This window comes from Sebastes umbrosus, chromosome 12, assembly GCF_015220745.1.
Source record: "Sebastes umbrosus isolate fSebUmb1 chromosome 12, fSebUmb1.pri, whole genome shotgun sequence".
Classification (NCBI taxonomy): domain Eukaryota; kingdom Metazoa; phylum Chordata; class Actinopteri; order Perciformes; family Sebastidae; genus Sebastes; species Sebastes umbrosus.
The window spans coordinates 29,998,859-30,023,748 of record NC_051280.1 but is presented as its reverse complement, the minus strand read 5'-3'; the positions used below and the strand labels follow the sequence as shown (position 1 = coordinate 30,023,748).

At 40.0% G+C, this 24,890-nt stretch overlaps 2 protein-coding genes across 4 annotated transcripts; both read left to right on the top strand.

The window, feature by feature from the left end:
- The first annotated feature begins 775 nt into the window (after window positions 1-775).
- On the top strand, window positions 776-8,799 carry lhx8a (LIM homeobox 8a). Of its 2 annotated transcripts, none has more exons than XM_037787052.1 (8): window positions 776-955; window positions 3,671-3,829; window positions 5,013-5,134; window positions 5,693-5,913; window positions 6,081-6,184; window positions 7,315-7,410; window positions 7,557-7,734; window positions 7,867-8,799. In XM_037787052.1, exons 1-8 carry the CDS (start codon window positions 929-931, stop codon window positions 7,941-7,943), a joined length of 984 nt encoding a protein of 327 aa, XP_037642980.1. In that variant the 5' UTR covers window positions 776-928; the 3' UTR covers window positions 7,944-8,799. The 2 variants fall into 2 exon arrangements, with proteins under 2 accessions (XP_037642980.1, XP_037642979.1); XM_037787051.1 differs by lacking the exon at window positions 776-955 and adding an exon at window positions 2,056-2,465.
- Window positions 8,800-10,311: 1,512 nt separating this feature from the next.
- klhl20 (kelch-like family member 20) lies at window positions 10,312-20,403 on the top strand. Of its 2 annotated transcripts, XM_037787049.1 has the most exons (15): window positions 10,356-10,435; window positions 13,989-14,052; window positions 14,541-14,610; window positions 14,806-15,063; window positions 15,175-15,283; window positions 16,549-16,755; window positions 16,897-17,055; window positions 17,193-17,287; window positions 17,512-17,627; window positions 17,826-18,009; window positions 18,117-18,260; window positions 18,402-18,535; window positions 18,814-19,022; window positions 19,235-19,341; window positions 19,718-20,403. In XM_037787049.1, the coding sequence occupies exons 3-15, from the start codon at window positions 14,579-14,581 to the stop codon at window positions 19,800-19,802; spliced, it is 1,839 nt and encodes a 612-aa protein (XP_037642977.1). In that variant the 5' UTR covers window positions 10,356-10,435; window positions 13,989-14,052; window positions 14,541-14,578; the 3' UTR covers window positions 19,803-20,403. The 2 variants fall into 2 exon arrangements, with proteins under 2 accessions (XP_037642978.1, XP_037642977.1); XM_037787050.1 differs by lacking the exon at window positions 14,541-14,610 and having other exon boundaries at window positions 10,312-10,435.
- The last annotated feature ends 4,487 nt before the right edge of the window (window positions 20,404-24,890 follow it).

Sequence of the window (24,890 nt, the reverse complement as noted above, 5' to 3'; positions counted from 1 at the left end):
ACAATCACAATTTTGGCTTCCCACAATTAAATGTACATGATCGCCTGCAATATTGACGTTTAAAATGCATGTTCTGCATATCAGCGATCGAGATGTTTTGGCTTCACTTTTGGGGATAGATATTATCTACACAACCAATGTGTTTATGATTAAATTGAGAGCATAAAATTGTTTATCTAGCTAATTTTGCTCTCAAAGTGCACCATATTGATGCATTTAACTTTAAAATGTAGCTAGCAAAATGGTAGAGTGAATATTCCTGTATTTTTTTAATATATATATTGCAGAAAATAAAATATTGTAATATCAGTTTTTTCCAACATGGTGCAGCCCTAATTTGTACATTATAGCAGGAATGTAGCACCGCATGGAAGTGAAAGCAGTGCTCTGTTCATTTTAATATGAAAGTGCAGTAATAAAAAATCACTTAAATCAAAGAATAATCGTGATAAATAATAGTGATCTCAATATTGAGTAAAAATAATTGTGATTATCATTTTTGGCCATAGTCGTGCAGCCCTATAGAGCCTGGCCCTGTATATTGCCAATTAAAACAAATTATTACAAATAAGAAAAAGAAAAATAAGACAGAGAAACGAAGGCTCATCTGCTCCTCACAATGAGAACCTGATCTTTTAGAGCTGGTGGATGCTGCAGGCAGCAGGCGGGTCTGATCACAGTGGGAGGTTCACCAGAGCTGCTTAAAATCACCAGAAACAAAGTTGTGCCTCTCACATGATGGTGAGAGAACAAAGTTACCAGAAGAGCAAGAAGCAGGCTGAGCAGCAGGAATACAGAGAACTAATACCTGGATCAGGCTTCCAGGTGTGCTGCTGTGGAATACCACCAACATCTGGCTGTGGAATACCACCAACATCTGGCTGAACGGAGATGTACCGGAGGAGCCGGCTGCAGATACTCCGTGAAGATGTTTAACTGTGTCTCCAACAGCGTGGTCAGTGACAAGATGTTGTATATAAACTATTCTACTTAGTTACAACTTCACAAATACTAGAATATGTGGATTTCATTAATTAATATTGCTCTTAGCACACATATCTACATTATAAAAGGCTTCACCTGACTTCTCTTCTCACATATATTGCATTAATTGACTTCACCACACTGATTATTTTTGTTTAGGCACAAAAAAAATCATATTTTTTCTTTATTTTGGAGGATCATATAGTCCTATTTATATAATGAAGGTTTGTTCTAATAGCAGCAGTTTAATACAATGAAATACATTATTTTCTGCTAATAAGGAGGTGTAAATCTAAACCATATAAAGTGGCATTAACAATGTCGAGGTTATAGTAGCCTAATAGGCTATATAGGCCCAAGAAAAATCTGACTTTTATTTACCGGTCAAAACAAAGGTCATATCAGGAATACAGGGTCACGGCTTCCAGAATTTATTGTTTTATTAATTTTACACATTATATTTCGTTCTCTCTTCAATCAAATCAATCAAACAATAAAAATCAGTTATTCTAACAGTCTGTTTCAACCCAAAATATAATTTGAAGGGTGTCAGCATGTGGAAAATTATAAAGTTGTGATTTTACATAAATGCATGCTTTTAGGGTATTATTATTATTATTATTATTATTATTATTATTATTATTATTATTATTATTATATTTATCTGGCCTCACAAAAAGTTCATATATTATTATTATTATTATTATTACTATTATTATTATTATTATTATTATTATTATTATTATTATTATTATTATTATTATACTTCTCTGGACTCACAAAAAGACCATTTATTATTATTAATACTACTACTACTGCTACTAATAATAATATTTTTTAAAAAAGACAGCACTGCAAGTGACCAGTTTGTAATAACAGACCTTTTTCAGGTGAAACTAATTTTATTAAAAGGGAATATTTATGTGAACATGTGAGGAACACCGTTGGGCTGTTACTGCAGGTAAAACTCACCTGCGTCCGCAGCTGATGGCTCATTATCATGTTGCACGTGCGCGGCTGAACTCAATTAGTCAGAATCACATTCAGCTGTGCGCGAGGCCGCTCAGGCCCTCGAGGAGGAGCTGCTAATTATCCTCATGGAGACACTTTGTTCTGGCTTCTGTTACTAAATCAATATGTTTGACTGTATTAGCCTATTCTGACATATAATGACAGCACATAAATAAAATAAAATAAATAAAAAAATAAAATAAATTAAATAAATCAAATAAATAAATAAAATGCTTATAAAAAGTTTGAGCTACTATTTGGTTTCTTGCTAACCTTTATTATTAGTGAGTGAGTGGGCTAAATGAGCGCGGTTGTCATGGAAATATGACATGAACGGGACAACTTGGTCGTCATTGTGTGTTGAGCATCACTCCGGAGCTGCGGACACCATGTCGGAGGCAGACAGGAGACCTTCTCCGGAGGCTGTCTTCACTCAGCTGCAACAAGGAGGACACATTTATGTGGACACAGTAGGTGTTTAAATATGAAACAACAACTTTCTGCTGAAGTCTCTCAGGTTATAGACGGTGCGTAAAGTGTCTAAATGTAGCTAAATGTAGCACTTCAAAGGGCCAACAGGACATAGCTTCTTCTATAATAACATATTAATGTTATGCAGCTGAACAGGTTACTTTAAAAGACGTTTCAGACATTTCAAAATTCTTTGCTTTTGTAAACTTTCTTTAAGATTCAACGACGCTCTAAAGTTTATTTCTTTAACCTTTATTTAACCCTCCTATTGTCTTCCCGTCGACCACTGCAACTGTTGGGTCTGGTTGACGGTTTATATGTAACTGTGTGAATATGTATATGCTTTTTTTTTTTTTTCATTCTATTGTTTTTTATCTAATTTTCTATTTAATTATTTATGTTTCATTGTATTCTGTTGTACATGATGTGAATTTCCTTGGAAAGCACTTTGTGCTTTGTGCTTGAAAAGTGCTCTACAAAATTATTATTATTATATAAAGCATAAACTTTAAATTACCACCTAATTCTGTGTTACACTTTCTTTTCAGCCAACTTCGTTCCAACTCATCACCACAAAGTTTTACACTTTTTGGGGGGGAATTTATGGTTAATAAACATAATTTACATGAAATTACACCTAATTTGAGTAAAAAAAAAAAATCTGATATTCTTAATTATTTTGACTATTTTGACTATCAGTGGAACATAATATTAATGGATTATCACAGATGTCAAAGTTTAGTCAGAATATAATAAATATTATAATATACAAAACATTTTCAATGGCAGCCCATAATGACACCTTTTTAAGCCAACTTCATTCCAACTCATTACCACAAGTTTTACACTACTTTTTTCTGTAATTTATGGTCAATAAACTTCATTTACATGAAATTATACCTCCTTTTTGAGTATATGAAACCCCCCCCCAAGAAATTATGAATTTCATCCATGTTATTTTGGGGCAATCAGATGAAAGAAACACATGTTTTTGATATGAAGTTTGAAAACGGGTCAAATTTGACCTGAGGACAACAGGAAGGTTAAGTCAATTAAGAACAACTTCATATTTACAATGATGGCCTAGCAAAAGGGCAAAAGGCCTCTTCTGGGGTGAAAATAAACATCAAAAGTTGATATAAAATGAGGATTTGTTTGTGTTTACGCTGCTCTTACATTGTCAACCTGTGTTTGCTTCTGACAGGGCTCCTCTGGGCCGGATGATTTCTTCGAGGAGGACTCCTACTCTCCGTCCTCCCTCTCGTCGTCCTCCTCGGCCTCCGTCCCCGTGGTGGCCTCCCTGCAGGGCAGAACTCTGTGCACCTCCTGCGGCCTGGAGATAGTGGACCGATACCTCCTCAAGGTCAGACTGACATTTACTGTATCATCATGGCAAGATGGGATTGACAACACTGCAAAATTAAGCGAATAGGTTATATAGAAGGGAGGTTCTTAAACCTTTTGGGACCAGAGACCTCTTACAGTGACAATATGCAATATCGCTGTTCATTGTGTGCATTATCAATATTAATGTCCATCATGTGCAATGTTAATTCCTTTTCTGTTTTTTTAGCTTGCTTTACCTTTTTTATTTTACTCATCTTATTTACTAATTTTACTAAATGTATCTTACTTTATTGTTATTCTGTTAGGCACTGGTGCTAGAAATAGTACTTATTATTTTATACACTTGAACTTGTTGTAATTTTGAGCAATCTCTGGCATAAGAATTTCCTTCTGGAATGATAAAGTTCTATCTTATCTTATCTTATCTAAGACAGTTTTTATTTTAATTTTAGTTTTCACAACAATTATTTTGTAAATTTCACAGTTACAGTCTGTAATTGAGGACATGGGCCTGGATTTTAAAACTGCACACTAACTGCATCAAAATAGGCTACTCAAAACCTGCAGTGAATTAATTCTGGTTATTGTTGGACACTCATAATTTAATTTCTTGATAAGCATAATAGCATAAAGTATGTAGGCTAAGTAGCTCATAAGAACATTGAATAACCCCAAAAGATGTTTATATTCTGTTTACTTGAAGTTAAATATAAAATTGCTCTGAATCGACCAAGCAAAGAAAGATTTTGCTAAGACCTTGTAGTGAACTACTATTATTTTATTTATTTTATTTATTTGATCTATTTTATCTATTTTATTTATATATATTTTTAAATTCTGAGCGGTTTTGTTATTAATAAGAGTCAGATTTTTTTTCCCACTAAGATGTGATCTTAGTACCTTGTCAACAAGTACGACAGCAGAATGTGCCTTACTTCCAATATATTCAAAGTGCCTTTATGTGTTTAGGTTTGCCTTTTTCGCGCACCTTTTGTGTGCAATGTGAAGTGTATGTTTTTTATATGTTTGTCAAACATTGAAAAACCAATAGGATAATCCAAAATTGCAGTCATTCCAGTGAAATAAATACATTGTCAAGCATTTAAGCAACCTCCATTGCCTACAGTTATAAGGATATTTAACATACTGATGTGTAAAATTGCACCTGTAAGCCATATGTTGTTAAAATCTCATCTCAGGTGAACAACTTGTGCTGGCACGTGCGCTGCCTCTCATGCAGTGTATGCAACACATCACTGGGGCGACACGTGAGCTGCTACATCAAGGATAAACACGTTTTCTGCAAACTCGACTATTTCAGGTAAGTCAGACATTTCACAGTTTAATCTCCAGTGACCTTTATGATTAAGGATAATATAAAGGAAAATAAAATATAGAGGGTTTTGGTGGGTTTCTTGTTTTACATCAATGGTCTTAATTTAATTTGTGTAGCCTCCTTAACTAAACATACAGTACCTGACCATATAATTATTAAAGAGAATGGTGCCACATGGTCTATCTGAAAAGGAGCATTTCATATGGTCTGTGTTTGAGGAAAAAAAAGTGGTAGAGCATTTATTAACAAGAGGACTGTGTGCTTTGTGTTTGAGGTGCAATGCCACTGGCAGAATTAAAGCATAAGGGGCAGGAGCTCAAACAGAGCGTTTCAGACAGAGGGTGAAAATAGAGAAAAGTAAAGTGTTTTTTGAACATTAAAGCATGTAAACATGTTCTAATAAAAAAAAAAAATATAAGTATGCACCTGAAAATAAGCACAATAGGTCCTCTTTTAACTATCACTAATCAATCCCCCAATCCAGCTCAGCTAAACTTTAGTTAGACTATTCCACCTCTCGCCCTGTTCCACGTTTTTGTTCAGGAGGTACGGGACCCGCTGTGCTCGGTGTGGCCGTAACATCCACTCCAGCGACTGGGTTCGTCGGGCACGAGGCAGCACCTTCCACCTCGCCTGTTTCTCCTGCACCTCCTGTAAGCGCCAGCTGTCCACCGGGGAGGAATGTGGACTACTAGAGAACCGGGTCTTCTGCCGGCCACACTATGACATCATGATGGAGAATATCAAACGCACTAAGGAAAACGGTGAGTCTATGGATGTGATAAATGGAACAAGTGGCCGATTGAATGATGGCAAACAACAGTCAGTAAGTTGATTTATAAAAACAATATAACACAATAGTCTTTCTGGAAACAATGCTCCAGATTAATCAGAATAATTCACAGAGCTTGTTCTGCATCTTGCCTTAAAGAGCACCCAAAAGCTGAGGAAGAGGATGCAGACAAAGACGAGTCCAGCACCATGCCCAGACCTGCTAAGAGGGCCAGGACCAGCTTCACTGTTGACCAGTTACAGGTATACTGCCAACCAGTCTGTGTGCTGCTTACTGCTGCTGTCATCACTGGGCCATTCTTCTTTCTGACTGCAGTCAATTTGATTTACTTCCACAAAAGTATAAGGTCTCCTGCTGCCACCTGCAGGACTGATAATAACTAAACGATAGGATGCATTATCCACTTTACATTTCTAATAGACTGAGAACACTTTCTCTGAGCTCAGCACTACTATTGGCTTACTCTGGATTCCTACTGGTTTTATCATAATATACTATGTGGTGGTGTTTTAGGTGGAAAGAAATGAAGGGGCAGCAACAACTACTTAAAAATACAAAACCAGAAAATTACACAATATTTCAATTTGACATAATGCACTATTTCACATTTTCCACATAGTTCACATAACCCTCAGCTTGCTGTTATACTGCTCAATGCCGCGCGGTTCACAGCAACAACAGACAGTGGAAATTATCTTTTCAAGGTATATAGACATCCTACCAGCAACATTACTACAGTTTCAATGTCCATATCTGTAGAATATGTTCCAGACATGGAAAAAAATAAACTTTTTTGACTTTCTGTGGACAGAATTCCTTCATTTAAGGCTTTTATTCTGAAATATTTGCAGGACAGTGTTGTGGAAAATGCAGTGACTTGCAGAGATGCAACAGTTCAGCGAGGTAGCCGCCACGCACTGCTCAAGCAGTGTCCCGGCTGTAAGAGGAGGCAGGTCTCATGGACCACTGTCAGAATATAGTGACAGTTTGAGCAAATATGACACAAAAGTTATTTTATTAAAGTTACCAATTGCAGCTTTAAATTGTAGATGGCAGCATAACATCCATAATGATATCAAGTTATTCACTAAAACCACAACTTTATCTGCTGCCAACACTTGCCACTGATGATATGATTAGTATAAGGGAATACATGACTACACCTCAGTATTGCATATATTACATCTGTTCATCTCATTGATATACTGTGCTTCAGTAAGCTACAGTCAGTGATATCTGGTCACCTTGTTCTGATGTTTTCTGCCCTCTAGTGTACACCGAGCACTCCCGGTGCAGTCTCTTCCAATCTGTTATAACATTATCAAACTCAACCATGTTAACATATCCCCCTCTGTCATCTCTACATGTGTAGGTAATGCAGACTCAGTTTTCTAAGGATAACAACCCAGATGCCCAGACTCTCCAGAAACTGGCCGAGAGGACCGGTCTCAGCCGCAGAGTTATTCAGGTAAAGCAACTGTTACTGGGATGAATTGTCACAATAGAGAAAGACTGATGGCTTTGTACGGTGAAGCTGTCGAACTCCACGTCAAGTTCTGTAATGAGTCTCTATATAGTTCTATCCAGTTATCAATCCATTGTCCCCGCATTCAGGTTTGGTTTCAGAACTGTCGAGCTCGTCAAAAGAAATACATCAGCCCACATTCTGCCTCCTCCTTGATGACATCGTTCGCTCCGGGTCAGCTGACACCACCTTTGATGGAGGATCTGCAATACACCACCTATATTTCCCCAGACGCACCCCTCCTCACTACACTGACTTATATGGATGGTGAGAAACATGTACACTACACGTATCACTGTACTGACCAAGATTTATACAATACATAAAATACACCTCACCTCCTAATTAACAGTCTCTTGATTCATTCATAATTTTTTCATTCTTTTAACTCCCCTATAGTCCAAAGTCCAGACCCACTTTTGCTTCAGCCACTCATGTCCCATTCGCTGACACAACTGCCAGTCAGCCATGCCTGAGCTACAGCCTGCCTCTCCAAAACAGAAGACAACGATTGGCTGACGGGAAGATGAAGAGTAAATCATTACTCTTTAATAAAAAAAAAAAAAAAGTCCTGTGAGGATTGGATGACTTTAATTCATAAACTGTCAAAAATAACAGCAATTAATTTAAACAATTATTTTAATTTTCACTGCCTAATGTGTGAGCAGACACAAAATTAATTTAATCTAATCACTCAGATTCACAGATGAGAATGTTTTGACATCGTAAAATGTCAAGTAAAATATAAGAAACTGAGATGAAACTTTTGTTGAAATGTATATTTTGTATATTTAATTTATTTGGAGAATATGAGATAAGGCACTTTGTTGGAAAAAAAAGATGTAAAACTGAGTATAGATTTGGTTTTCAGTTAGATGTTTATTTAAGGATGTGTTTGAGGATAATACAATTGTCACTTGGGCACTGAGAGAGAAAGAGAGAGATTTCTCTTCTATAAAGACTACTTTAGAAAATTCAGGATTGGTTTATACTGCAAATTAAAACCACTGGAGATCATTGTTCCATGCTGTGTTATTGACAGAGAAATATGTAGAAACACCTCACACAGACCGTTCTCCACTTTCAGTGCTCCATTCTGTTCTTCTCAAAACATCCACATGTCTACTTTTGGATAAAACAACATTTCTTATTTTCTGCTTTTCAGTAGAGCGTGTGTTAAGCACAGATAAAAAGCAATACAATGTGTAAATGTTTCCTTAGATTGGGAATGTTAGATAGAAGCCATGTATGAACTACACACTGGGGATAGATAAGACTTTCACATTAATTGTTTGACATACTGAAAAATAAAGTTTGTGGCTGCAACAAAAAGCTTTTTGTTTATTTCTTGTTAAAATGGGCTTTCTTTCCTGGAATTAATTGTGTTCTTCAAAGATGGCGTGACTGACGGAAATGTAACTACATCTACTCAAGCATGTCAAATTGTGCAGTACTTGTATTTAGGTTGAGTGTTTCCATTTTTTGCTTCTAATACACCACGACTTTTCAGGAGGAACTGTTGTACTTTTTACTCCGACAGTTATAGTCACTAGTTATTGCAGATTAAGGCTTTTCATAACATATGATCAGTTAATAATGATGCATTGTTACAGATTAACTTCCCAACAGTATATGAAGCTGTTAAATGAGCTCATTTTACAACATTTAAATACTGCTTATATACTTTTTTTGCCTTACTATAGCTTATAAATGTATAATATAACTGCTGTTAGGAGCCATTCTGCTGCATAAAAATAACTACATATTGTTAATATTTTGATATGTGTAACCCAGCCTACACATTACATATAGGGAAGAATAAATAAGTGAATGGTAACAGCAATAAATAGGCCTAGTTAAAGGGACTGTTTGTAAGATTCAGAAATGCTTGTCAACAGCGACACCTGTGGCCGTTAAGTCAACGAAAGTTGGCGTTGGGCTTGCGCTTGTTCTCGCTCTACATAGACATGAATGAGCATCGCTCAACACAGTGAGGCGACACACGTCAGCTAAAACCGCAATATCACTCTATATTTCAGCTACTTGGTAGCAATGTTAGCTGATCAGATGAAGGTCTCTCCATGAATCACTGCTGATCCTAGTGTTGGCCTTTCCTGCGAAGAGAAACGTTATCGTCTCCGACCGGGTGCCGGTGTCTCCCTCCGGCTCCGGTCAGAGACGATAACGTTTCTCGCTGCGGAGCTCCGTCACTTCACAAGACACGGGAAACCTCTGTTGGTCTGGAGGAGCTGCAGCAGTTATTTCTGCACAAACGTCCACTGAACATTCACTAGATATTCTCAGAGCTAAACTAACTCTTCTGTAGTGTGGAGTGTGCGCGCATCCACGTGAGGTGGCGCGAGCTGAGTGCAGGCAGAGGAGCAGAGACTCCGGCCCTGGAAACCAAAGCTACGGTCTCCCCCGCGTCCTCCGACTGCGGCCAACACTGTTTTGCAAGACGGGCTCCACTAGATAGAACTTTGCAGTTTTGGTGCTTCCGTGTAGTTTGTGTTGTCTTGTCTGAACAGCGTAGCCACACGCGAGTGCGCATGGGACAGTGTGGGAAGCTACAAACAGTCATTTTAAAATGCTTGGAGTTATTTAGTGTCAGACTGTCTGACCTTTCTTTAGTTGTATTGGATGTTAATGAGCCGCCAGCCCAATCAAAACGGTGTTGGGGAGTGAAAAGTTTGTAAGCTAATAACCATGCTGTCAGTGCTCACCTATGAAAATTTGCTAACTTAATCGGGATTTTATCAACAGAGAAGTCACATTTTAATAGATGCATACATACATATAATGCAATGACGTCATCCACTACTTTTATTTTGAAAAACACAATGCCCGGAAGTGGCGCATGGTATTTTGGAAGAAGCTCCAGTGTTTAGCCGACGGCATTAAATTGTAAACATTAGCAGCCCGGGACTCTCCTCTCTCTCTCTCTGTCTGTCGGGATGGAAATATAAAGGTAAAACCTCATTTAAATGTCTTAACACAGACTACATATACCCTTAAACATGTCTGCTAACTAGGGAATGTCTTCATGTGTTGTTATATTTGGTTTTATTTGGTTTTATCCTACGTTATTGAGTTATGGTCGGAATATGGACTCAGCTAACACAGAGCTAGTTAGCATGTAGCGTTCAAATGATCTAATATACGTTAACTAAATGGTTTTTATAGTTCTGAGCATATAAAATAAGCCTCATTCCTTCTGCTTAGTGTATTAGTTTCTGTCACAGCTAAACAGATAAACCTTACTGGTGATTAACGTCAGCTAGCTAGCTGGGTTAGCTTCACATCCGGGTCTGTCTATCTGCTGAAACTGCTAACAACAAACTGTCAGCTAGAGTAGAACAGAATAGAAAGCTTTATTGTCATTGTATTAAATACGACTTCAGAGATTCACAGTTTCCACTTCTGGTCAGTGCTTTAAAACAAATCCTTGACAAGACTAAACGAGGCAGATAAAACATATAACAGGTAAAACACACACAGTTATAATAAGACAAATAAAACAGGTAAAGTAGATGTAATAATTAAAATGTAAACAAAGGTAGTTGCACTTGAGGTGTATATTGCATCAAGGATATATTGCAGTCAAATGTATTTCTACTAGCTTATATTTACTAGTTAGTCATGCCAAGAATGCATTAAAACAAATCACTCACAAGGGAGAATAGAATAGAAAGCTTTATAGTCATTATTGTATTAAATACAACTTTAGAGATTCACAGTTTCCACTTCTGGTCAGTGCTTTAAAACAAAAACTTGACAAGAGTAAACGAGGTAGATAAAACATATAACAGGTAAAACACACACACACACAGTTATAATAAGACAAATACAACAGGTGAAGTAGATGTAATAAATAAAATGTAAACAAAGGTAGTTGCACTTGAGGTGTATATTGCATCAAGGATATATTGCACAGTCAAATGTATTTCTACCAGCTTATATTTACTAGTTAATCATGCCAAGAATGCATTAAAACAAATCACTCACAAGGGAGAATAGAATAGAATAGTAAGCTTTATAGTCATTATTGTATTAAATACAACTTTAGAGATTCACAGTTTCCACTTCTGGTCAGTGCTTTAAAACAAATCCTTGACTAAACGAGGCAGATAAAACATATAACAGGTAAAACACATACACACACAGTTATAATAAGACAAATCAAACAGGTTAAGTAGTAGTAGTAGTAATAAATAAATATAAACAGAAGTTCAGTTCAGTTCAGACAACTTTATTTATCCCCAAGGGGGCAATTCATTTGTAGCATTCCCAGTCCATACATCCATACATACAACAGACAACCAATAATTAGTTAAGTCAAAGGAAACATATTTAAGGCCTGGGGCAGTTAGAGGGACAAGAAGTGTTACACTAGAAGTATAAAATATAAAACTAGATGGAATGTAAACAGAGGTAATTGCACTTGTAAAATAGGTAGGGTATAGTTGTAATAAATAAAATGTAAACAAAGGTAGTTGCACTTGGGCAACCTTTTTGAGACTGAGCTGCTGTCTTTTGCTGATCTCGTGCAACACTAATCAGTTTTGCCTTCCTGTTTCCGCACTAATTAATCCTGATCTGTGTGATTAGGTCAATAACCTCAGTGTGATGTTATCTGAAATTTAATTTAGCTGCTGCATTCAGTGATTCCTAAACCCACTGTGTTCAGGATCAAATATACAATTATTTCAACAACAAATGAAGATGCCAAAGTTTATCATAAGATGACCTTAATTAACCCATTCAATGCAGCTAAAAGTATGTTTTCAATTAATTCTATCAAAGCTGCAGTAGGTAGAATTGGAGCTGATCTGATTAAAAACAGTCACTATATCCTGACAGTAGTGTATGAGACAGGTAATCTGAAAAAAATCATGTCCTCCGCTGTCCTCCTCCGGTGTCCTCAGGTGCTCCTAACGGCATCTGCAAGATTTCACAGACCAGGATGAAAACAACCAATCAGAGCCGAGCTGGAGCCTTGCCGTCTCTGAGCAGCTTTCAATCACTCGCGAACTCCGATCAAACGGTCAAACTAGGCAGCGCTGATCAAATATGAATCAATATTCTGTTACTGTAATGCCTATTTCTCTCCTCAAATGTTTTCAGAAACATCTTGTAGTGTACCGTGTAGCTGTAAAATGAGAACGTTTGTGAGCCGGCAGGCATGTTGAGATAAGTTGAAGAAATACCAAGCACCGCCCACCAACTGGAAGCAAACTTTCTCATTTTACAGCTAAACGGTACACTACAAGATGTTTCTGATAACATTTTACACGCGAAATAAGCATTAGAGTAACAGAATATTGATTCATATTTGATCAGCGCTGCCTAGTTTGACTGTTTGATTGGAGTTTACGAGTGATTGACAGCTGCCTCCGTTGAATTAACAGCCAATAGAAACGCTCTCTCTCTGAAATGACCTGTGATTGGCCAAAGTCTCCCGTCATAGGCTAGATGTTTTAAAGCCTGAAAACAGAGCCATGAGGAGGTGCAGAAGTTTAGTTTTCTCTCTGAAAGATTATTATGGTATGTTTGCCCAATGATGCCAAAAACATTCTGCCTACTGCCACTTTAAGGCGTTTCACAATATGTCTAACCCCATTCATGTGTTTTGATAAACGTCACCACATAATTATAGTCTCCACACAGGCTAATCACAGAATTAGTTCAACACCTGTTTGGCAGTGTCAGCAATAACTCATAAATAAACTTTACAGAGGCAGGGATCAGTGCAGGATGACAATACTACTTATATTGTAATAGATAGCACAGGTAGGTGTGTCTAATATACTCAGTGTAAGCAAACGGGTCAATCGGATCTCCGAGAAATGGATACAGGTCAAATTCGGAAGGTAGCAGGAAATGGAGTGTGGCGCAAACTGATGATATGATAAAAAGAAAAAGCAATTAGTGCGCCCTCATTAGAGGATTTGTCGTAGCGTTTTCATTGGTGATGGCGAGATGAAGCTTCATGAAGCACTGAAGCAAATTGGTTTCGCAAAAGGGTTGATTTCACGAGGCTTCATCTGGGCTTCACATGCACACGATACCAGCTATCGGTCAAATAGTGTAAAACAGGTACATATATTCCAGATATGTGGCAGTGGTTTAACCGGGCACAGGGCAATGAATATGCTTGTGTAGCTAAAGGAAAATGATAGATGGGAGACATTATTCGCTTTTATTCAGGAATACTAAATGACGTCATTCGTCTGAAACGATACAAGCCTCGATACGCGCTTCACAGAAAACTTCCTGGATTACTCGACACACGCTCCGAAGCCTCGGTACATCACGTAACACCACTAGTTTTTGTCAGCTTCTATTTTCCAAATGGAAACATAAAACTAGATACCAAACTAAATGTTTTACAGTGGAATTTGTGAAAGGGCCCTGTGGCAAATGCTGCTACACTGACTTTTAATTTCCTTCAACTTCTTCTGTTCCATTTGTGGTGAGGACCGACTGACTACAGAAAAGGTGTGTTTTTGTTGTCTTTGTAGGTCAACCCCAAGGTGTGGGACCAAACATTGTTCTTCAGTGCATGGACGCAAAGCCAATGCGCAGGTAGGAGTGGTATTAAAGTATGAAGGAAGTTTGAACAATATGTTCGTATTATTTACAGACCTTTCTCTAGACTGTTAAGCAACAATGGTTTGATTGGTAGATTAAATGTCACCACCATGGCAGATTGAATGTCCATCTGGGCTGAAAGAGTTTTTTTACTCAGTGAAAATCCTTTGTTCTCAAGAGGGGAAAAAATGTACAACTATCCACTATAATGGAAACTTATTGAGACTGGGTCTATTTGGAGATCTTGTGTGAACCCCCTCATGACTCAGTGGCACCCAACCTGTTACGTCACCACATAAGCTTGTCTACAAGGCAGACAAATACCAGCCATACAGTTTCCCCTTGATCAAAGACTAGTCATTGAGGGTCCTACCCAGAATTCCCCCTTACCTCTCAACCCCCAGAGGACTGGGTGGATCTGTCTCCGACCCTTTTGCATTGCTGAACCTTTAATGTCTGTGATTTGTATTTGACCTTGTTAGGCCCTGTTCAGACCTGGTATTAACATGCGTCCTGAGTGATGGGATCACAAGTGGACAGCTCTAAGTTCAGGTGTGAACGCACTCAAGACGCATTGAGGACGCATTGAGATCCGATCAGGAAATAATAATCTCCCCTGATTATTAAAAACAAAAATATTAGTTTGTGTTAAACTACCAAGATGACTGCAGAGCTGAGTTAAGATGTCAAGTGAAAACCACGGATATATTTACTCACTTAATTATTGCCCATCCGGTCCATGTTTAGGGTCACCAGCGCACGCCAAGACGCCACTGGAATGGACATCACCAGCCGCTGTACTCTGGGGGACCCCAACAAGCTCCCTGAAGGGGTCCCCCAGCCTGCACGCATGCCCTATGTCTCGGACAAACACCCACGGCAGACCCTGGAGGTGATCAACCTGTTGAGAAAACACCGCGAGCTCTGCGACGTGGTGCTGGTGGTGGGCGCCAAGAAGATTTACGCTCACCGCGTGATCCTGTCCGCCTGCAGCCCTTACTTCAGGTACAAAGAGACAAACATTGAATTCAACGCACATCTTTTGAAGGAAGATTTATCTGGAAATGAGTCCACTGGATCCACAGTAACGTCTCTTGATTTGCATGTTCTCTTCAGGGCGATGTTCACTGGAGAGCTGGCAGAGAGCAGGCAGACTGAAGTGGTTATCCGCGACATCGATGAGAGAGCCATGGAGCTGCTCATTGACTTTGCCTACACCTCACAGGTAACAGCATTAGCGGTGAACAGTGTTTATATTTGGCATTAGGGATTGGTGGTGCGTTGTTTATAGTAACACAAAATGCCATGTGCCTCTACGGAGGAGAATGCGTAATATGGATGGGAATTGATACGATTTTATCCAATTCTTTATCGAAAATATTTAATCGTGATTAATCGCATGATTGTCCATAGTTAATCCTGATTAAACGCAAATTAATCTCCCATTTTTTATCTGTTCAAAATGTACCTTAAAGGGAGATTTGTCAAGTATTTAATACTCTTACCAACATGGGAGTGGGCAAATATTCTGCTTTATGCAAATGTATGTATATATTTATTATTGGAAATCAATTAACAACACAAAACAATGACAAATATTGTCCAGAAACCCTCACAGGTGCTGCATTTAGCATAAAAAATATGCTCAAATCATAACATGGCAAACTGCAGCCCAACAGGCAACAACAGCTGTCAGTGTGTCAGTGTGCTGACTTGACTATGACTTGCCCCAAAACTGCATGTGATTATCATAAAGTGGGCATGTCTGTAAAGGGGAGACTCGTGGGTACCCATAGAACCCATTTTCATTTGCATATCTTGAGGTCAGAGGTCATGGGACCCCTTGACCCCTAGTTTCATATGATAGCAGTATCTTCACTCTAGCTATAAAACTGAGCCAGCTACAACCTCCGAAAGATCGAGTGCGTTATAGAAATTAGTGGCGTTAAAACAATTTTTCGTTAACGTGTTATTATCGCGTTAACTTTGACAGCCCTATTCTAAATGTTATACTTTTACTTTGTTATTGTCATCTATAGTAATAAATGATTGTATTTTTATTGATTTAAAATATTTTGTTATTATATATTATAAGCTGCATAGAGCTAGTGTTAGAAAGTTAAACAAGTCCCTGTGCTCTCGCAGAACCCGCCGAACAAGACTTACAACAGTCACACCAACAAACAACATCCAAATAAGTGAAAGGTTATCAGGAGATACAGGGATACAACAACATTTCAAAGACACAGTATATCCCTCACAGTACAGTACGATCGGTCATCAAACATGCACAGAATATGGGGCATCTGTAAATCTGAGTGGAGCAGGTTATCCTTAAAAACTAGAGGCCTGTAGAGACAGAGAAGGAGCTGCAGGGCTCCACAGCTGAGATGGGAGACACTCTGCAGACGAGTGCCTCACCAATCGCAGCTTCATGAAAAAAAAAGTGTATGTGAAGAGTGTGTGATGTCCTGACCTCCCTGCTCCCAGGTGACGGTAGAGGAGGGGAACGTCCAGACGCTGCTGCCCGCAGCCTGCCTTCTCCAGCTGGCTGAGATCCAGGAGGCCTGCTGCGAGTTCCTCAAGAGGCAGTTGGATCCCTCCAACTGTCTGGGCATCAGGGCCTTTGCGGACACACACTCCTGCCGCGAGCTGCTCCGCATTGCAGACAAGTTCACCCAGCACAATTTTCAGGAGGTAAGAACATAGACTTCATGTCTTTTTAAGCTGTGAAGGCACTGTAGTGATGGATTTACTGATGGAGGAGAATTTGAATTTCCTGTTCTCTCTTTGCGGCATAGCTGCTGACTTACTGACCCCTCTACTCCGTTGTTTTAGGTAATGGAAAGTGAAGAGTTCATGCTGCTGCCTGCCAACCAGTTGATCGACATCATTTCCAGCGATGAGCTGAACGTGCGGAGCGAGGAGCAGGTTTTCAACGCTGTGATGGCCTGGGTGAAATACAGCATCCAGGAACGCAGACCACAGCTACCCCAGGTTGGTGGCTGGAGAAATATCTGTTGCCTATATTGTTATTGGTGTACATTCCAGTCATGAACCCTCAGCAGTACTTCAGACTGCCGTTACAGCAGGAGAACACTGTGGGACTGACATGGGTTTCCTGTGTTCTGTAGGTCCTGCAGCATGTCCGCCTGCCACTGCTCAGCCCCAAGTTCCTGGTGGGCACCGTTGGGTCGGACCCTCTCATTAAGAGTGACGAGGAGTGCAGGTGAGCGCTTGTTGTTTGTTGTCAACCATTTCAATGCTTTTGGTGGGAAAATGCTGCTGGTGTCGATCTAAAAAAATGGCCATGCCAGTTTTTCAGCGCCAAAAGTTAAATTTTGAACTTGAAAAAATGGCTGAGGTTGGAAAATAGGTCAAACTTGTACCTCCATTTTTAACGATAGAGTGACAATATGTAACCTTGATTTACGATCATATACATTTTTTCAGAGACCTGGTTGATGAGGCCAAGAATTACCTGCTGCTGCCGCAGGAGAGGCCACTGATGCAGGGCCCCAGAACCCGGCCGAGGAAACCCATTCGCTGTGGAGAGGTACTCTTCGCAGGTCAGTACCTTAGACAATAAATTGAAACCAGGGTTTCCATTGCATGAAATCTGTAGACTTATGCAGTAGTATATAGACACCACTGCCAGTATGGAGGATGGTATAAAGTGTACTTGTTGAATGGAATGACTCACCTGCGTCATGTGCCCAATTTAATATTGTGTACCCTCTCCTTTGTCTCTTCTCCTTGCCCTGTAGTTGGTGGCTGGTGCAGCGGCGACGCCATCTCCAGCGTGGAGCGTTACGACCCGCAGACCAACGAGTGGCGGATGGTAGCGTCGATGAGTAAACGGCGGTGTGGAGTCGGCGTCAGCGTTCTGGATGACTTGCTGTACGCGGTTGGAGGACATGATGGCTCGTCGTACCTCAACTCCGTGGAGAGGTGTGGCACGATCACTCCTGCTTTGTCTGGAGATTTAGATCTAGAAGTTAAATTCTATAATAATATAATTATATATATATAATCTTTATTCCATCTCTCCCGTCCAGATACGATCCGAAGACCAATCAGTGGAGCAGTGATGTGGCCCCCACAAGCACTTGTCGTACCAGCGTTGGGGTGGCTGTCCTCGGTGGTTATTTGTACGCTGTAGGGGGACAGGATGGGGTTTCCTGTCTCAACATTGTAGAAAGGTATCTGTCAATTGTCTATTGTATTATATGTCCTCTTATCGCCATCTCACTCAGTTGGACAAGTTCATAGGGATGTCACGACACCAGAAATGTAGTAGTTGATACCAATACCAGTAACATGGCATCCTTCCTGTGCTTTAGGTATGATCCCAAGGAGAACAAATGGACTCGTGTGGCCTCCATGAGCACCAGGCGACTGGGTGTAGCTGTCGCTGTGCTCGGGGGCTTCCTGTATGCCGTAGGAGGGTCCGATGGGACGTCGCCATTAAATACAGGTATGGTGCCGAGTCATGTGAGAAGTACAATCTTAAATTAACCGCGAGCTTTGACAAGAATGACGGTTAGTTAATGAGAGGAAAGGTGTCAACAACGGGCTGAAGGAACCTTTTAGATCCTTGAAAAGTAGCCCCGGGAAGTAAAAGTAACCATGGGTCTGTCTCAGCTCCACTACATGTTTGATTCGTTGTCAAAATGTCGACTGCAATCATTTTAGATTTTGATTGTTTTTCCCCTCCTTTCTCCTTTTTTTTCTCGGTCTCGTTCTCCTTCTCAGTGGAACGCTACAACCCTCAAGAGAACCGCTGGCACACGGTGTCTCCCATGGGAACCAGGAGGAAGCACCTCGGCTGTGCCGTCTACCAGGACATGATCTACTCGGTCGGAGGCAGAGACGACACCACGGAGCTGAGCAGCGCAGAGCGATACAACCCGAGGACGAACCAGTGGTCTCCGGTAGTGGCCATGACGTCCAGACGGAGCGGGGTGAGTGTGTGTGTGTGTGTGTGTGTGCACGTTGAAATATGAGGTTTGTTTTTGCTTAGTTTTAGTTACTGCTCCACAGTCATAGGTTATTAACTAGATGGTTACTGTTACTGTTAGTAATAATAATAGTTACCACAGTTGATATGTCATCCAAAATGTTTTAGGCTTAAGTGTAATTATGTGTGTGTGTGTGTGTGTGTGTGTGTGTGTAGGTGGGCTTGGCTGTGGTAAACGGTCAGCTGATGGCAGTGGGAGGCTTTGATGGGACGACGTATCTCAAAACTATAGAAGTGTACGACCCTGATGCCAACACATGGAGGTAAGAGGCACTAGCGTTGTCACGATGCTGGGATTTCTAACAGCACAGTTTTATAATTTATAGCAAATTATTTCGCGGACTCCCTGACAGACTACCACGGACCCAACTTTGAGAATCACTAAGTTAGAAGTTAACACTTACACCCAAATATTAAGAAAGTCACAGTAGAAGCCACAACAAAACTCACACATGGACATCCTTTTAAAAAAGTATAGACCTACTAAACCAGCACAGAAGCCCCGAGAAGGTAATCAGCAACATATATATATCCCCTCTCTTCAGTCTGCCTCATCTTCCTCTTCTATTGTCATGTTCACATCCCACACAAGAGAACACCTGAACTTCTGCTTCCTCATCATTTCACCTCTCTTTCCAGGTTGTACGGAGGAATGAACTACCGCCGGCTAGGTGGGGGGGTGGGCGTCATTAAAATGACTCACTGTGAATCTCACATATGGTAACACCAACCCCCCCACCACCACCCACCCACACACACACACACACACACACACACACACTACACACACACTCTCTCACACTACTCATCACGTTGCAATGGATGCCTCTTTTCACCGACTCCCGTGCCTCTGAAAGAGACGCCGTAATTGACGCGAGGACGAGAAAGACATGGGGGGGTCGGGAGGGGGAGACGAGACGGAGAGAGGAACAAACTTTTGAACTCTAGCTCATCCCTCAACCCCCACGCTGAGGTCATTGGAAGACCCTGGTCGTCTTCATCGATTGGTCACCACGAAGTGCACTGAGAGCAGAAGTCTACCATTAAGCTTCCAGTTTGGAGCGGACGGTCCTTCTCCTGGGACGTCTCCAAGCCTCTCGGTCTGGGACATTTGATTCGGCGCGAGCGATGGAACTTAACAAAGATTGCTGCTGGGGGGAGATTAGCTTACATTTCTGAGATTTCCAAGAAGGTCAAGCATCAGGTCACTGGTAGAGGGCTTTTCTTTTCAGTCTGTGGAAGCCTCGATCACTTTTCCTTGTCTTAAAATTGCACCACGGGGACAAATAAAGTGTTTTATTTTTTTTTTTATCTGAATCTTGAAATGCCAGCCCTCAAATTGTGGTTACTGACCACCGCCCTCAATGAGTTAAAAAAACAGCCAGCGGACCAGCAAACGTTCTGTTCATTGTGTGAGGCTGACTACTTCCTGGAGACATAACATTGCATACTGAGTGTCAGAGGTAAATCCACTTTGCTCTAGGCTTGGAAGCATACATCTCAGCCGTGGCTGTCATGTCTCCGGGCCTCAGTTGTAGCATTAAACAGTGGAATGCTGTCAGGCAGTTATTTTTCTGCAGGAGAGGGAAATCATAATTTATTTCACCAGTGCAAGATGAGAAGAATGCGTATGAGGAAGACACTGTTACTCAACATTTTTCTCCTAAACGTCATTTTAATGGGGCTCTGCTGCTGCACTTTACAGGAGGCCACTGTGGCCATTTTTGTTACGTTAAAGATTTCAGCTTTCAGATGCTGACATCTTAACCCTTCAGTGGAAAGAACTCGGGACACCAGAATCATCCAGTGGTGTCGCTGGTTTATTGTTGGCTCCAGGGCTGAATTCTCAAGGCCTCAGTATGCTTCAAACTTAACTAGGTCGCCCAACCATTTATGAAAGTGTTAAAACTAGGGCCGTCGATCAATAATTGTGATTAATCGCACATTTTTTTTATCTGTTCAAAGTGTACCTGAAAGGCAGATTTGTCAAGTATTTAATACTGTTATCAACATGAGAGTGGGCAAAGATGTTGCTAAATGTATGTATATATTTATTATTGGAAATCAATTAACAACACAAAACAATGACAAATATTGTCCAGAAACCCTCACAGGTACTGCATTTAGCATAAAACAATATGCTCAAATCATAACATGGCAAACTGCAGCCCAACAGGCAACAACAGCTGTCAGTGTGTCAGTGTGCTGACTTGACTATGACTTTGCCCCAAAACTGCATGTGATTATCATAAAGTGGGCATGTCTGTAAAGGGGAGACTCGTGGGCACCCATAGATCCAATTTACATTCACATATCTTGAGGTCAGAGGTCAAGGGATGTGCCATGCCAGATTTTCCTCGCCAAAATTTAGCGTAAGTTTGGAGCGTTATGTAGCCTCCTTCCCGACAAATTAGTATGATATGGTTGGTCTCAATGGATTCATTAAGTTTTCTAGTTTAATATGATGTCAGTATCTTCACTCTGGTTTTAAAACTGAGCCCGCTACAAACTCTGAAAGATCGATTGCGTTAAAGTTTGTGGCGTGTTAACTTTGAAAGCCCTATTTTTTTCGTACCAACTGTAGTTTGTTTTAGACGTTATTGTAGACTAATTACTGCCAGACCTTCTCTCCTTATGAACACACATGAATAGGCTATACAAACCATTAGAATAACTTAACATACTGTAGGACTTATTCAATTTTGTTTTTTTCCTCATGCTATTGAGCTCCACTGTTACAATAAACTGGCAAACTGGCCTGTGGCTTCATTGATCCTCTCCTCTGTCCTCCTCGCTCCGCTGCACTCTAGGAGAGGCTGCTTGGTCTCAGCCTCAAAGTTTACAAGAATTCAACTCATTTTAACATCCACAGCTAATTCAGTTCAACTGTGACAAACATCAGTGTTCGTTTTTTAGCTCAGCAAAGTCATTGTCAACCTGCGTGGTCTGTTTCTTTCTCTCTGCTGTGTTGCAAAAGTTTGAAGCATACTGAGACTTTACCAGTGTCTCCGCATACTATCACACTGCGTTTCTTATTGTCAACAAATCCCTAACCTGACCGGTCCGGTTAGGGATTTGTTGACAATAAGAAAAATATAGAATTTCACCAGACTTAGTCATTAAAGCTAATTGCCGTCATTTTCCTTCCTAATAATCCAAAATGCTCTGTATTCTGGAGAAAATACATCCAATAAAAGTGGTGCGTGGTTGTGCATTTACAGCCTATAGGTCCTAAAATCGCTATACACGTGTTAATGTGTTGGTACTGAACACTGGAGCCAGTGATGTACTGTGGACACAGACGGTTTCAGCGTCTCTTTCTCATTACATAATGCATCGAGTAAACTTCCTTTACCGAAGGCGAGCTAGAGGAGAAATCAGCTTTTTCAGTGTCAGGGTCACGGCCTTGTTGATCAGAGGAGCCGCAAGCAAGGCCGAAGCCGTGATACGAGAAATAAGTTCAATGACAAATGAAAAATTGGATGAACTTTATAAATATCTAAACGGACCTGAAGCTATTTTCAGTTGCTGATCACCTCTGGGTGAGATGTTTACCACGGCGAAGCAGCACCAAGAGCCAAGCTCAGTTCACAAATGTTCTCATTTATTATAATCATAATAATAATAATAATAATAATAATAATAGGACAGTATTCTCTAGCCAAAGGGTGTTTCACAATTCAGCAATTTTGGAGTATATAAAACCATAAAAGTTCCATAATATCCCCGATAACACAAATCAGGGAGCTGTTTTCTCATTTAAATGGAGGAGAATCAAACCACCTTTCTGTATTTGGAGTTCTGTTAAATGCTTAATAACACTTATAGCATCAAAGTCTGACCTCTGTCCTGCAACAAACTCAAAAAATAAGTTGGAGAACATATGCAGTAGTATATTTACTTCAGTGTTTTTGTTAAAAGGATGGACCACATTAATATAATTCTTCATTTTATATGCATTAATAAAGTTACAAGTCATGGGAGACACAGGTCCCTTTTTGTTCTGTATTCTCACCTCCCTCATTTGTTGTTTTTGTATGTTATCATATGCAGCACAGTGTAACGGCACCACCTGCTGGAGGACAGTTATAGTGCAGCACTGACATGGATAATAAAAAAAGGTCCCCCTTTGCAGTTTACTTCCTGATCCCTGGTGGTATAACTGATCTCAATGTGAAACACAAATGGAGGTAGACAGTTTGAATAGATGGTGAAATTGGTTTGGATGAATCTCAGAATTTATTGCACTGTGATTGGCCATTTTTTGTTTTCTTAATTATATTTTCTATGGGTGTTCAACTTTCCATCATCGGAATCAGACATTTCAGGCCTCACACTGAGGACGGCGGACTTATTTCATAGATTTTAACGCAACATGTTTTGACTTGTGACACACAGTACATCACACTTCTGCACTTTAAAGTGTGCGTGGAACAAATGCTTTGCTGTAATAACAAGCAGGTGAAGGCAAACTGATACAAGGCTGTTGTTATGCATTATTATTATAACCTCATTTTCATGAGCGAGCAGGTCCTAACCTGAATATCGGTGTTAATGTTTAATAATAATATGGCAACCCCTAGATTTGGCTGGGTTTAGTTTTCTCTATGCTAGTGGGAGATTTCAAGGCGCAGGATCACAGTTTGATGTTGAATGTGAATGTGTTTGGGGATATTTTGCAGTCTCACATGCTGATGCTCGCTTGAAATGATGAATCTGACCATTTCGTGCAATTTTCTAAGGTTTTGACTTCGGAGAAAGTAACACATGTTGCATATCGATTGTGGTGAATGCAGAGTCTTCGTCGCATAGAAATATTCTCGCAGTTTCGTTGAACAGAAAATTATCCAGAGTGCCGAACTGTGTATGCCTGAATCTTGAAAACTCTCCCAAGAATATGTTGCTATTTTTCACTGCCACAGAATTAGAAGGAAATCCCACTCAGGTTGAGAGTCCATACATGTTATTGCTTTGGTTCAAGACAACCTGTTACTGTTAGATAGCTTTCCTGTGAGAACCATGGGTTTCTCGAAAGTCGACCTTTCATGGACTAAGAAAAACACTATGTTGTCAGCTTTGCGATGATGCATTTTTTTTCAGATAATCCAATGAGGTTTTAAATGGTTTATTTAGTTTAAAAAGTAGCACAGGTATTCCTTAAATTTAGTTGAAGTTTCCTTTAATTGTCTTTGTTGGATTAAGGATAAAACATCTGCTGAGGTCTAAGCCCCTCCAAGAGCACTTTTATTTTGACATACAGTGAAAGTTGGGGCTTTTATTTTGAAAAGAAAGCCTCATCCCGAGCTTCTTGTTGGGATAGAGTTATTCTATGGGGCTTTTATTTTGAAAAAAAGCTTCGTCTTGAGTTCCCTGTTAAGATAGTTACGTTATGAGGCTTTTATTTTGAAAAATTAGGTCCATCCATAGTTTCTTGTTGATTTACAGTGAGAGTTTGGGGCTTTTATTTTGAAAAAGAAGCTTCATCGTGAGCTTACTGTTAAGATACAGTTACTTTATGGGGATTTTATTTTGAAAGGGCGGGGAGTGAGAGGGGGAACAGCAACAGAAACTCAGAAAATGTTTGAATTATACCCAAATGTTTCTTATTCTATGGTTTTGTTCTGGAGACAGAAGCGTATCCCTATCCCCCCCAAATTGGCCTTTTTCTTAATATTCGGACAACGATAGATATTTGTGTTAACACGTATTGATTGGGCCGTCCTAGACGAGTAATACTGTGTTTGGTTTCCCAAGCTGAGTGGAGTTTCCTTTTAATCGTGTAAGCTACTAATGATGCATTGTGATTGTGATG